The sequence below is a fragment of the Emydura macquarii genome, unplaced genomic scaffold (genome assembly GCF_026122565.2).
Source record: "Emydura macquarii macquarii isolate MOO-44397 ecotype Brisbane River unplaced genomic scaffold, CSIRO-AGI_Emac_v2 contig_1483, whole genome shotgun sequence".
Lineage (NCBI taxonomy): Eukaryota > Metazoa > Chordata > Testudines > Chelidae > Emydura > Emydura macquarii.
The window spans coordinates 2,333,712-2,346,985 of NW_027131620.1; the positions used below are offsets into that span (position 1 = coordinate 2,333,712).

The 13,274-nt window shown below is 58.2% G+C and overlaps 1 protein-coding gene across 1 annotated transcript; it reads right to left on the reverse strand.

Annotated features, from left to right (window-relative positions):
* Positions 1 to 6,510: 6,510 nt before the first annotated feature.
* On the reverse strand, positions 6,511 to 12,451 carry TCF15 (transcription factor 15). Its single transcript, XM_067554579.1, has 2 exons — positions 11,975 to 12,451; positions 6,511 to 7,060 (listed from the first exon to the last, which is right to left on the reverse strand). The coding sequence occupies exons 1-2, from the start codon at positions 12,449 to 12,451 to the stop codon at positions 6,986 to 6,988; spliced, it is 552 nt and encodes a 183-aa protein (XP_067410680.1). The 3' UTR covers positions 6,511 to 6,985.
* Positions 12,452 to 13,274: the final 823 nt, after the last annotated feature.

Consider the following 13,274-nt stretch of genomic DNA (forward strand, 5'->3'; position numbering starts at 1 on the left):
CAATTCACTGCATTTATCCGCTGTCTTGGTGGGGATTCTTGCGATGTCACTCTGCCGTCAGCCTGTAAACTGGGCTTTTGTACCTCTGCACTCTGGGATGGGCTGTGACTCCAGGATGGCCTGTGACTCCGGGACAAGCTGTGATTCGGGGATGGGCTGTGACTCTGGGATGGGCTGTGACTGTGGGGTGATCTGGGATGGGCTGTGACTCCAGGACGAGCTGTGACAGGTTGTGACTCTGGGGTGATCTGGGATGGGCTGTGACTCCAGGACGAGCTGTGACAGGTTGTGACTCTGGGGTGATCTGGGATGGGTTGTGATTCTGAGACGGGCTGTGACTCTTGGCTAATCAGCGCTTTGCAGAATTAGTAAATCCAGGAACACAGCGTTTGCACAAGCAAAAGGACACGTCTGGGTACATTTCTCAGCGCCCCAGTGATGGCGGAGCAGTTGCTCTGGTAAGAGGGCTCGAGGCATGTTCTGTGTGTTCATTATCATAGACCCATGCTCATGTAAGGGGGCTGACGGCCCCCTGCTGAACCACAGTGGGGATTTGGCTGGCATCTCCCAGGACCAACGGACAGGGGAGGGTCGAGGAGAAATCAGGGCCCGGAGACTGACAGTCCCCAGGGCCAGCAGGGAGAGGCCAACGCTCCAGGTCAGCCTGATTGACAGGGTGGGCGGGCCAATGAGGGAGCCAGGGGCCAGGGATCCCGTCCTCTGTGTGAGCGGGAGCTGCCTGGGCAGAGCTAAGGAGAGATTCGCACTCAGAGCCAGAGAGGCCAGAGGAACCGCCCAGGGAGCCGGGCTGGAGGCAGAGCCGCGGCAGCGCTGGGGCAGAGTGGGCCAGGGGCAGGGGCTGGGGCTGGCTGGAGCTGGGTGCAGTGAGCAGCTGGGCAGAGCGAGGGGGACGCTGGGTAGGACCCAGTGCAGGGAGACGCCCCCAGCCCAGAGGCCGCGCAGGCTGGATGGGGAGGGAGGCCATGACCCCAACGGGGGGGGAGGGGGGCAGATGCTGGGGAGAAGGGCCCTGCCCCCTAGCGCCAGGGAGCATGTGGCCACCGCCAGAGCAAGCGTCTGACTCTGCATCCCTGCGGCGCACCCAGGCCTGGGCAGGGGGCCTGCGAGGTGTGACACAGACTGGGAGCATCCCTGACAGCCCAGAGATGCTGGGTGAGGTCCCCGGGCCAGGGGCGGCGTTAGGTGTTTTCCTTTAACCTTTCCCATTTCTTCTTATTTGGTTTAACTGGCTGCTGTTTAATCAGTTGTGTTGGCATCGCTCAGTGGGTCAGGGCAGTGTCCGGTGCAGAGGGAGCACCCCGGGGTGGGGACGCCCCAGCCCCTGTCCTAAGTGACCAGGAGACGTTTGGGGGGCGAGCCTGCAGGAATCCTGGGCCCGACCTTGTCAGGGTTACAAGGAGAGTGGGAGGGGCGTCCTCGCAGTCAGGCTGGCCTCTGGGTAAAGGGAGTGGGCGCGAGGACTCAGATCCTTCCGCTCGCCAACTCCACGGGGGTCGTGTCTGAGCCAGGAACGTTCCCTGCAATAGCGGGACCACCCCCCGCCTACGTTCTGACGGGGAGCCAAGGGACAATATGGGCTCGGAAGCAGCAGCCAGCTGTTGTAACAAAGGGCACCGGGTCGGTCAGCCTCGTGCCGTAGGGCTGACCCTCTGCCGCCTGACCCCGATTGGACCCCAGGCTAACAATCGACTCCTGATTTGCACCTCTGTAAGTGAGCACAGAATCAGGCCCAGTGCCCTCAGTTCACAGGCAGAGACGGCGCAAAGGCACGGGTCCGGTGCCACACCCGCAGCCCTGGGTTTCATAGAATCACAGAAGATTAGAGTTGGAAGGGACCTCAGGAGGTATCTAGTCCAACCCCCTGCTCAAAGCAGGACTAACCTCAGCTATATCATCCCAGCCAGGGCTTGGTCAAGCCTCAGCTTAAAAACCTCTAAGGATGGAGGTTCCACCACCTCCCTAGGTAACCCATTCCAGTGCTTTACCACCCGCCTAGGGAAAAACTTTTTCCTAATGTCCAACCTAGACCTCCCCCACTGCAACTTGAGACCGTTGCTCCTTGTTCTGTCACCTGCCACCACTGAGAACAGCCTAGCCCCATCCTCCCTGGAACTGCCTTTCAGGTAGTTAAAGGCCGCTATCAAATCCCCCCTCATTCTTCTCTTTTGCAGACTAAACAAGCCCAGTTCCCTCAGCCTCTCCTCATAAGTCCTGTGCTCCAGCCCCCTAATCATTTTGGTTGCCCTCCGCTGCACTCTCTCCAACTTGTCCACATCCTTTTTGTAGTGGGGGGCCCAAAACTGGACACAATACTCCAAATGCAGCCTCACCAATGCCGAATAGAGGGGGAAAAATCACTTCCCGTGACCTGCTGGCAATGCCCCTCCTAATGCAGCCCAATATGCCATTAGCCTTCTTGTCAACCAGGGCACACTGCTGACTCATATCTGGCTTCTTATCCACTGTTACCCCCAGGTCCTTTTCTGCAGAGCTGCTGCCCAGCTCGTTGGTCCCCAGTCTATAGCTGTGCATGGGATTCTTCCTTCCTAAGTTTCGTGTGTTTGCAGACTTGCTCATCAAGCCATCAGCGGGAATCAGACTCATTCGGTCACTTCCTCCTGCTCTGTGGCCTTGTCCATCCCGCCTCCCCCGGCCACGTAACACAGAGTTTCGCTTTGTCTCCCAGCCCCGTGTGAGTGGGGCTCTCCCCCGCTGAGCCGTCACGTCACAGCCTGGGGTTCAGTCTCTGACCCCACAGATGGCACCGGGCTGAACTCGTCCCTGGAGTGACATCCCCCGAGACGATGGCATTGCACAAGGATGAGTCTGGCCCAAAGGGAACTGCCCGGGCTGTGCGTCAGCACACGCCATGTGCGTTTGTTGTTGGGTCAATGCTGAATCCAGCCTCAAACTCCGAATCCGTGCCACCTTGTGCCGTCCTCCGCAGGGGCAGCCGGGTAATCTCCCGCAAAGCCCCGTAGGCTGAGCTGCTCTGTTGTGCTGCCGGACCCTGGCGCCAGCTGCTTTGCTACCATCCCCTTTACATCCATGCAGCCCTTCCCCACCATTCTCCCTGCTGGAACAAACCCTCTGCACGCCACCCCAGCTTCCTCCTGTGCCCGCAGCACATATGGTGTGACCGGGGATTTGACAGTCCTGGCTGCTGGGGAGGAATCAGATCATTCCCCAGCCCTCTGCCTTCCAGAGTCTTTGGCCCTTCAGGGTTAAAATCTCAGCAAGCCTGAAGTATTTGGGAGGGGAACTGGGAGGGAAAAGAAAAGATCTATAAAAAGAATGCTTAAAAACACAAGTTAAAGGGAAAAAAACAAAAAAACCCGAGGAGCAAAGAGCAGCTGCACTTCGGGTTCCAGTTCCCAGGTGATGTCAGGCTTGGAGCCCGTCCAGCCTCAGCCCCTCGGAGACGGTCTTTGTGGGTTCAGCACTGAGTGTTTTTCCTTCCTGAGACGCGGGGACACCTTCCTGTCTCAGAGACAGCAGCCAAGAGCCGTTCCAAGGGTGTCCAAGATCAGGCAGAGGGTGAAGGAGAGAGAGCGCAGGAGAGGGAAGCATAATAGTGCGGCACCGAGCTGGGGCGAAAAGAACCCACGCCTGGTTTGGCAGGAAGAGAATATGAGCCTCCACGGAAAGCATGTTTGGAAAGATCCCCTTCCCTTCCCGCTGCAGACCAGCGTGGGCCTGGCTTAACCCTTCCCCGCTGGACTCCCCTGCCGTAGTGGAATGTGGCAGTGTCCTTTGAACTTCCCGGGGCTCACCCCCCTTACACTGACACAGCCTTAGCAGCACCAGGAGGGGCGTTTGCCCAGCTCAGGCTCCCGGCCTTGGAGTGCAGCAGGACTCCTGCACCAGCAGTGCTAGTGCCGTGGGGAGCCGCACGCCCGAGCCTGGAGCCGGCGAGCAGCAAGCCCCGCAGCACCGCCGGGACACGCGCTCCCAGGCCGCAGTCGGGAGCTGCCACTCCTCGAGGAACTGCAGCGACACCGTCTCTGGGCTTCTTCTCCAGCTGCAGGCCTCGGTCCTTCCAAGGAAAAGGTTGTCTGCCTTTAACGGTCTAACGAGCCCCCCACCCCCTGCCGTCTCCCCGGCCCCCCAGTAAACCCAAGGCTGGGGATTGTGTGTCCCAGAAACGTTTAGAGAATCTCACGGCTGTTTATTGGGGTCTGGTACAGATTAGATACGCTGAGAACAAACCTCTCCCCACCCACCCTGTCCCCGACGGGGACTTGCTCGCACAGCTGGGCCGGGCTGTCAGCTACATAAATCAAACCCTGGGGGAAGGGACAGGAGCTGGGGGAGCAGGAGATGGTCTCTAGAGAGGACGGTGCTGCCTCTGGACCAGCAGCAGCTCCCTCCGTTCTCTGGCCGGAGGCTGCGTTTCACGGGCTCTCCTGGTCATTGCACCGCGGGGGGGAGTGGGGTTTGTGGGCACAAGGGTGCAGCTGCATTTACAGAGGTGATGGGGAAGGGAAATGCAGGCGCCAGAGTGAGTGAGCGAGACGTCAGTCTGGCAGCAGCATGTGTATGAATAGGGGGTGTCTCCCCCAACCTCTCTCCCCTTGGGGTGTATACGGGGAGGAAATGATTCCCTCGTCCTCCCCAGTGGTTGAGGGAAAGGCATTTGGCAACTCTAAGAGTGAATGGGGCTCGGTGCATGGGGCCTTCCTCACACTGCTTTCCCGGGGGAGCCCAGTGTGGCCCCGAGGAACCGCTCCCTCCTGGCCCGGGTGGAGCACTTCTCGGCCCGCCCTTAGCGTTGGCTCTCAGCAGTAATCCGCAGCTGACGGGCTCATGCATCTGTCCCACTGGAGAGACTTTGCATCTCTCTGGTCGGGGACTGAGCTGGGCTGGAGGCTCCCAGAGGTCAGCGCTGTCCCTGGTGAGAGAACCCTGGAAATGTCTGTTCTATAAAAGGGAATCCTGTGTGCCTGGGAAGTGAAGCAGCCTGCCCTACTCCACAGCTGTGTCTGACAGCAAATGAGCTCACTGGACGTGCGCGAGTTACCCCGTACTGTCGTACCTTTCCCATGATCCTCCTTCCTCCCGCGCTCTGGCCGTGCTGAGCCTGGGTCATCAGATACTAACGGAAGCCCATGGGACATGCTGATTCACGGCAGCACACAGAATTACTGCTCTAGTGCCGGTGTGTCTCTGCATTATCACAGCCAGCCACGGGTATCAGCAAACACCCACGGCGTGCCAGACCGGTTTGGACCGTTACAGCACCGGTACTGAGTCAGTTCACACAAACATTGCCCCGGCAGGTCTCTCAAGACAGCAGACAGTGAACATGCCACCAGAGTTCACAAGACTTCCTCAAAGAAAAGCACAATTCAGAGCAATTGTGTGAACATGTAAGTCAGTCCCTTAAAGAAGAGGGCCTTGACAGAAAAGGGCAGCGTGCTCTAGTGGACCAAGCAGAGGACAATTCTTGACTTCTACTCCGAGCTCTACCACTGATTTTTTTAGGAAAGTCCCTTCACGCTTCCCTGGGGCAGAATGTCAAGTGTGTAAAGTGCACAACTCTGCCTATTTAATTTGCTCGTGCAATCACATGGGCACGCCAAGTAATTGCACGCACGGATGTACCTAGCCTTTTGCACACACAATCATCCTACTTGGATTCACAGATTAGGTGTGCCTAATTTGTTTGAAAATGTCTTCGTTTCTTAGTCGGTCAGAGTAGGAGAAAATACTTAGTCCACAGGGGTTGGGAACAGTAACTCGTTAGGGCTTGTAAAGAGCAGTGGAGTTGTTTAGTGCTCTCTAAGTGTTACACATTATCCATGTGCACAGCAGGGAATTGCACACACAGTGCTACATTGCATGCACAGTTATCTCAGTTGGGTGTGCAAAAGCATGATTTCATAGATGCACCTGGTTTCACGTGCAAGTTTAGCAGGCACCTTTTTAGAGGGAAAATTTGGCCCTGACTGCTTTAAAGGAAGCATTAGTCAACACCACATGAATATCCCCATGAGGCCTCTCTGCTCCTTGTGTTTGCTAGCAAACTTCTCATGAGGCTGGTCTCAGATCCAGCCCAGAGGCCGACTGGAGTTGGGTAGCTGAAATCCATTAAACTGGTTCTGGCTCCCTTCCCAAGGCAGCCCTGCCACTTTCTGCATCTTTTTTCCAAGCTGCTCACCCTTCCACAGCGCTGGATAGCAGAGCAGCAGGATGGTGCTGCAGTGCAGAGCTGGTTGCTACTCCCTGGCCATCGACTGGCTCAGGGGAACTGGGTGTGGGTGTCTGATCAAGTCCTCCAGAGCAGAAGCAAAAAAGTCCCACGGGGGAAGCAGAGCCAGTCTGCTGTCAGCCCCCTGGAGGGGGAGTGGGTCCTGGCTCAATGACGCCTGACTCCTGGCCCTCCCCCGTACTGGAGCTGTGTGTCTTGAGAATAAATGAGGGGGAAAACAATGAAAAAAGAGCTGCCAAATGATCCAAAAAAATAACTTTATTTTCAAACCTGCTGAATATGAAAAAAAAAAAAAAAAAAAAGAAACAATGACCACGGAGACCTGCAATAATCTTAACTCTCATAAAGCTCTGTATTGACGCGGAGCGCTGAACCATATCTTACACTCTCTGCCTTTGCCTGCTCCTCTGTCACGCAGCCACTGGGCCAACGTCCCCTCCCAGGGGTCAGTGAGCCCTGCTGCCCCCCGGCTCCCACTGGCCGCGAGGGACAGGCACAGCGGATGGCAGAGGAGTGGTGGCTCTCTCTCATTTGCATCTAGAGCATCTTCCTGCCTTTCAGTCCAAGTCGGTGCTGCCCCAGCCCCCTGTGTCGTCCTTCGAGCGTGGTCTCGTCTCACACAGGCTTTCCTTTCCTTGAGCCCCAGGGATCCCTGGCTCTTTCCGCCACCCTGGTCTGGACTATCAAGCTCCTGTGTTCTGGGGTTTGGCCACCTGGCCTGGCTTCTCAGGCAGATGCTCCCGCAGCTCTGGCTCATCTCCGCGGCACCCGCATCGGGTTCACCCCTCGCGCCTTCAGGCAGCTGCCCCCAAGTTCTCTCCGGCTGCCCTGCAAAAGAGGAAGAAAAGCTAGAGACAGGACGCCCACGCCTCATTCCAGCTGCGCTGGGCCCAAATTTCTGGCAGAAGACAGAGGAAAGCCCAGATATGGTGCATCTTGGGGGGTAAAGAGATGCTCAGGGGACCAGGAAAATCCTCCAACAGAGTTTGCTGTGGGTTGTGGTTGCCAGTGTTGCTGCCCCAGCACCCTATTCCCCTTGCTAACTCTTCATAGGAGCACAACAGCCCAGAGCAGGAGGTCCTCTCTCAATTCAGTGTGACTTTCCTGGGGGCTTTGCCTGACTAAAACCCTCGCAAGGAGCTCAGGGATCCTGGGTGATGTTCTGCAGGTGCCAAGGGGTTAGCTGTCAAGGTCAGCGTGACATCTACGCTCTGGAGGTGAGAGCTAATGAAGCATGGTTCTCTCTCCCTGCTCCCAGCTCCTCTGCCAGTGACGGTCTCCTGATGAGAGCCTGCATTGGAAAGTGATGATATTCCTGGGTCTCTTTTCTGGGGACCCCACTGGCTGGGAACTTCGCTCTGAAATCCTTTTGGATTTATGTTTATTCCCTTTGTCTCTAGATTTGATGCACCTGGGCAAAAAACAATCAGGGACTGACCCCCGGCACTGGGTTATCCCTGACTAGCATGCGTCAGAGTGCAACGTGGGCGGCAGGGGAGAGAGCCACTGGCCAGGAAAACAGCCGAGTTAGCGACTCTCCTCGCCAAGGAGGCCAGAGCACGTCCCAAACCAACACGCAGCCTGGGGCGGCAGGAGGGGACGTTTTGGCTAAGGAACAAACTTCTGCTCTTCTGGAAAGTGCCCTGCGGTCTTCCCAGCTGAGTGTGGCCCCGGGCCCCCAGCTGAGAGTGAGAAACAGACAGAAGGCTTTTGACATCCCAGCCCTTCTGCAGAGTCACTGCAGACCCTCACGGCGTCCCCAGGGAGTCACTGCAGACCCCCACGGCATCCCCAGGAAGTCACTGCAGCCCCCCCCCCACAGCATCCCCACTGCCCATTTAGAGAGGCCTGGGATCTTCTGGGACAATGATCCTCGCGTGGCCCCTGCCCTCTTTACACTCCCCGGAACGAGCATCCTGCTCTGCCATCCCTGGCGGGTGCAGTCACAGCCTAGCCCCTCTCCCCTGGGGCTCGCTCGCGGGTGCTCCGTGCTCCTCAGCCTGTCTCAGGAGCGTGAGGACGGGGTGTGGGGGACGGAGTCTGTGACAGGCAGAGGTCCCTGCAAATAGCGCGAGCAGGTGCCACTGTCCCCCAGCTGTAAACCCTCCCCCGGGGCAGACGGGCCCTTCCGCCCCAGGAAACCAACCCCCTGGACTGAACTCCCGCCCGCCACGCCCTGCACAGAGGGACCCGGCTTCTCTCTAAGCAGGGCCTTGCCCTCGAGGGGATCCTGGTTACCATGATAACACGTGAACTACCGGGGCCCTTCCATGCTGCGGGATTCCGCTAGGAACCCCCTGCGGAGAGGTGAGGCCAGGTCCTGCCCTCGCCTGTGCAGGGCATTTGGTGCCCGTTACTTTGAGGCCGATCCCCTTTGCCGGCTCACGCCAGTGCTGACGGTGCTGTACCGGGCTCCTCACGCCCCACCCGCTCTGCAGCCCCAGCCCAGCCCACAGCTCTCCCAGCCCTGCCCCAGTCCTGATCTGTAGTCGCCCTCCTTTTAGGGCCTGGGCCCCCTTCCAAGCTTTGCAGATGCAGCGTCCCTGCGCTCCCGCAGCCCCTCAGCCACCCTCGTACGTGCATGTATTAGGGGGGTAGGGGGGGGAAGGATTTTGTGATGCAGAGAGCAGACGAGGCGGAGGCCAGAAGTGTCATTTTCACCGGTTGCCTGAGTCAGGATTTGAATCCAGGTCTCCAGGGGCAAAGGGTCAGCACACGAAGCCTCTGTACTCCTGAGTCCCTGCACCCCAAGCCAGCTGGACCTGCGGCACATTGAGTAACCCCCCCAAATTCCAGAGCCAGTCCCATTGATGGGACCCCCGACAAAGACCTGACCCTGACAAACCCTGCTGGGGAGGGGCAGACGTGGCAGTGAAATCTGGTGGACCGGACACTTGCTTGGGAATCCTATGGCCTGGGCTCTCTTCCCAGTTTACCAATGACCTGCTGGACGAGTCCCTTCCTCTCTCGGCGTCTTTTCTGTGGGAAAGAAACCCCCAACTGCTGCAGATGCTTGTTTCCCATTTAGAGACAGGGCTGCTGTTCCCACAGGCTGGTGAGCAGGCTCTGCGGCGGCTGTCCGTGACAGGGCCCGCCGATCAGCCCCCAAAGCACTAAAACCTCCTTCCTTAGAGCTAGCGGCAGCGGGAGAAAATTCAGATCGGGAGGAAGCTTCCTGGTGCGGAGGTCTATCTGGCCAGGGAAGTGGTGGAAGCGCCGTTGCTTGGGATGTTTAAAGCTGGACTCGCCCCAGCGCTAGTAAATGTGCTGTGGGGGAACAATCCCGCCTTGGGAGGGAGAAGGGAGAGATGGTCCTAACGATGGCGTCCATCTCTAACGCGATACCTGAATACTTAGCCCCTGCCCGCCGCCTTCCTGCCAGCCGCACACAGGCGTGAGAGGGTGTTTTGGGTTATCCTCTCGGACCTCAGAGGTTAAGTGCAAGTTTCCAAAAGGGTTGAGGTGTCGTCTCCCTCTTTTCCATGCCTGAGTCCTTGGGAAGAACTCCAGACCAGAGCCACTGAGAGCGGTGCCAGACCTGGGTCTGCCATGCAACTACAGGCCCAAATGCTCTGGGTGCACGTTGCACGGGCAAAGTGGAAAGTGGCCTCTCTGGAGCATCTGTTGTTATTTTTAACCCATCAGCTCACATGCTTCAATCACCAGAGAGCAAACAGAGAGAGGAGAGGTGGACGAGGAGGGGGAGGGAGGTGGAGAAAGGGGAAAAATAAAGGAAGAGAAACTGGAACGGGGAAAAATCTCAGTCAGGATTATGGGTCTGAGCGTGGCTGGCCAGCGTGTGCATCAGCCAGCCACGTCACACCAGGGTACAGCTGCGGTAAGCAGGAGTAAGATCCAGCCTCAGGTACCCTTGGCCTGGAGACTAAACTCGAGGCCGTGTGTGAGAGCCGGGGGCAGTGTGTGCACGCAGGGCTGCATGCGGAGGGTAATCGAGCGCATCCAGAGAGCTTGCCCAAAGGAGCTTTGCATTTCGGGACTTCAGATTCCCAGTCCCCACCCGGTGCCAGCTCAAACCACACTGCAGCCTGTCCAAGAGACAGGCCACATCGCCGGGAGACAATGAAGCTGCTACTCTCCTATCTCTGAGTTTCTGTCCTCTCCTTCTGTACCAGCCAGGACAGAGCTGCAGAGGGGGCCAGATCCTGCGGTGCTTACTGCAGCGAACTCCCTCTGATTTCTGGGAGCAGGGACTGAGTGAAAACGAAGGAAGGGCCTTAGGGTTAGGCCTAACATCCCTGTCCCTTTCAAGTTCATCTCCTCCTGCTCTGTATTCCCCACGTTACGCCAACATCCTAGCTGTGACCTCACAGAGGTTCTGATGTCACAGGCAGGAGATTGTGATATTAGTGGAGGAAGGCTGGGGTCTTGGGTAAAGCACGGCTGTGTAGCCAGGAACAGGCATTTGGGAAGACTCCAGATCGGCCTTTCCAAAGGTGGTAGCTGCCTCCAGCAAAACGGCAATGGATTATCTCCAGGTAGGAAAGAGAAACTAGAACGTGAGACGCGGTGAAACTAGAACCCAGGAAGCAATCATCCCCACAGCCTGGGGAGAGGGGAAGATGGGAGTCGAGCTGGATCCAGACTCGATATTGACTTATTCCAACAAAGGGCTGATCTGACCCCCCTGGCCCAGGCACCCCTAGGCTCTGCAGGCTGGTCAGTATAACGTCTCCACAGCTTAGTCACGGGCCTGCCTCTCCCTGAAATGTAAACCAAGCCCATGGAAACTAGAACGAGTTATGTGATAGGCACAGCCGGTGTCTGTGTGAGGCCTCTCACAGGAGGGGCCTGTGCTTTTTTAGTATCTCTGCTCGGCTTCTCTGCCCCAGGGGTAGGAGCTCAGCGTTTCCATGAGGAGTGAGACAGCCGGGGAGTCAAGACGATCCTAAGGGAAAGCTCCTGAGACGCCCTCTGAGCAGATGTGCGGAGCAAGAAACATGCTTGTAGAAAAGGGAGATGGAAGAGAGAGAGCGAAACCACTTCTGATCAAGGGCCCTAAATTCTCTTTAGTATGCATTTAAACTAGCGTTTATGGGCCCGCTAGTGCATGCTGAGTGACACACACTCACTGTAAAGGAGTGCACCCCTCTGTGCCTCAGTTTCCCCATTTGTAAAAGGGCACGAATGAGATTTGCTCACGTTTGAGACCTTCGGCTGAAAGCCACCACACAAGCACAGGCACCAGGAGCACTATTTTCCTTGGGCCAGGTTTTGCTCGCACTGACACCCTTGTGAATCTGGAGCGCCACCAATAACTTCAGCTCAGTTCCTCGGGATTTACACCGAGGGCAGCTTTTGGCCCAGGGATCTGCGTGGGAGCTGCGTGCAGGGATCGAAGGGCAGAATTTGGCCACCAGCAACAGGTCGCCTCAGTGAATGCCTGCACTCCCCCCCCCTACAATCAGGCAGCAGTTAATTAACACACAAACATCCTGCTCAGTATGAACCACAGCACGTCTGTATTCCAGATAGCCTGCGCCAGCTGTCACCTCTTCTCCTTTGCCCTTCAGATCCTCCCGCCACTCGGCCAGGCACACCCCAGAGAGTCCCACTGATGCCTCTGCCTGCATTCATCCCGACACCGGACCCCCAGCACCCTCCCCTCCTGCAGGCATCCCTCTGTACCGCGGTAGGGCCTTTCCCAGGCCAAATGCAGCGCTCCCTTCCCAGCCTCCCTTCTCACAGGGATCCTGTCTGCCCCAGCGGGGCAAATGGACTCACCCCTTTCCTTTGGTTGCTGAGGCAGAAGGTGCAGATGCTGCGGGGCTGCTTGTTGTCCAGGTCCCCCTTGGAGCCGTAGATGGTGCTGAAGCAGGGCTGCCCGTCCTCGCAGCCCTCCCCGAGGAGTAGCACATTGGCCAGGTGGGAGATGTAGCTGGAGGCCAGCCGGAGGGTCTCGATCTTGGACAGCTTCCTATCCATGGGCTCGGTGGGGATGAGGGTCCGCAGGGCCGTGAAGGCCGTGTTGACGCTCTGCGTCCGGTCCCTCTCCCGGGCGTTAGCCGCCTGCCTCTGCTTCACCATCACCACCTGACCTGGCTTCCTGGCCACCTTCCTCCTGCTCTCCAGGCCCTCGTAGCAGCCGTAGGACTGGTCCGAGGCGTCGCTCTCGCTCCGGTTCTCCTCGTCCTCGGAGAGCAGGCTGAGGTCTGGGTACAGCACGTGAGCTGCCACGGGTCTCAGCATGGTGAATGCCATGGCGGGGATTCCCCCCAGAGCCAGGGGCCCCTCCGCTCTCCGAGAGCCTTCAGCAAGGTGCCTCTGCGTGCTCCAGGCTGGAAGGGCTCGGAGAGGCAGGCAGCCCGTCTCAGCGGCTGGCTCCACGCTAGAGCACCAGGGACTCCCTCCGGAGGCTCACCCTGGTGGCGTTCAAGGGCTCGCAACGCACGGACACAAGCAGGAAGCCCTCCCCACCCCCTCTGCAGGTCCTGACGTCTGTCTTCCCAGCTGTTGCTCCAGCGTCTCCCCTTTCGTGTGGGAGAGGGTGGTACAGTTTGCTGGCGTGGGAGTCACAAGAATCTCTCTATATAAGCTCTAGGAGGGGCTAGGAACTCGGAGCAGATTCCTGGCCAGCCAATGGGGCCGCCTTGGACTTTTCCATCCAGCCAACAGGACCGTGGTGCGGCCCCAGCCCCCGGAGTTTAAAGCCAGCAGACACTCCGGCAGCAGGCGCTGCTGGCCTGCTGTACTTTACGAGAGCAGGATCGGGCTGGGGGCCCTTTCTGGTTCGCAGACACCTTGCGAGCACAACCCTGCCGGGGCGGCCAACAGCAAGGAGTCTAAACAGGCTGCAGCTGGGCACAGGCTGGCCTGGAAAGTGTTGCTGCACATCAGAGATCTGATCTCCGCTGGGGAGCTGCTGCTTCTGTGCTAACTCCTCCTGGCACAGACCCACCAAGCAGCTCCAGCCCATTTCACAGCCAGCCCCCCCGTCTCCTCTCCGTCGCCCCCTCTGCAGGCTGTGAGACCCCCCCTCCCCGCAGCCAGCACCTGCACATCATCCCCGAGAAGAGCTTCCACA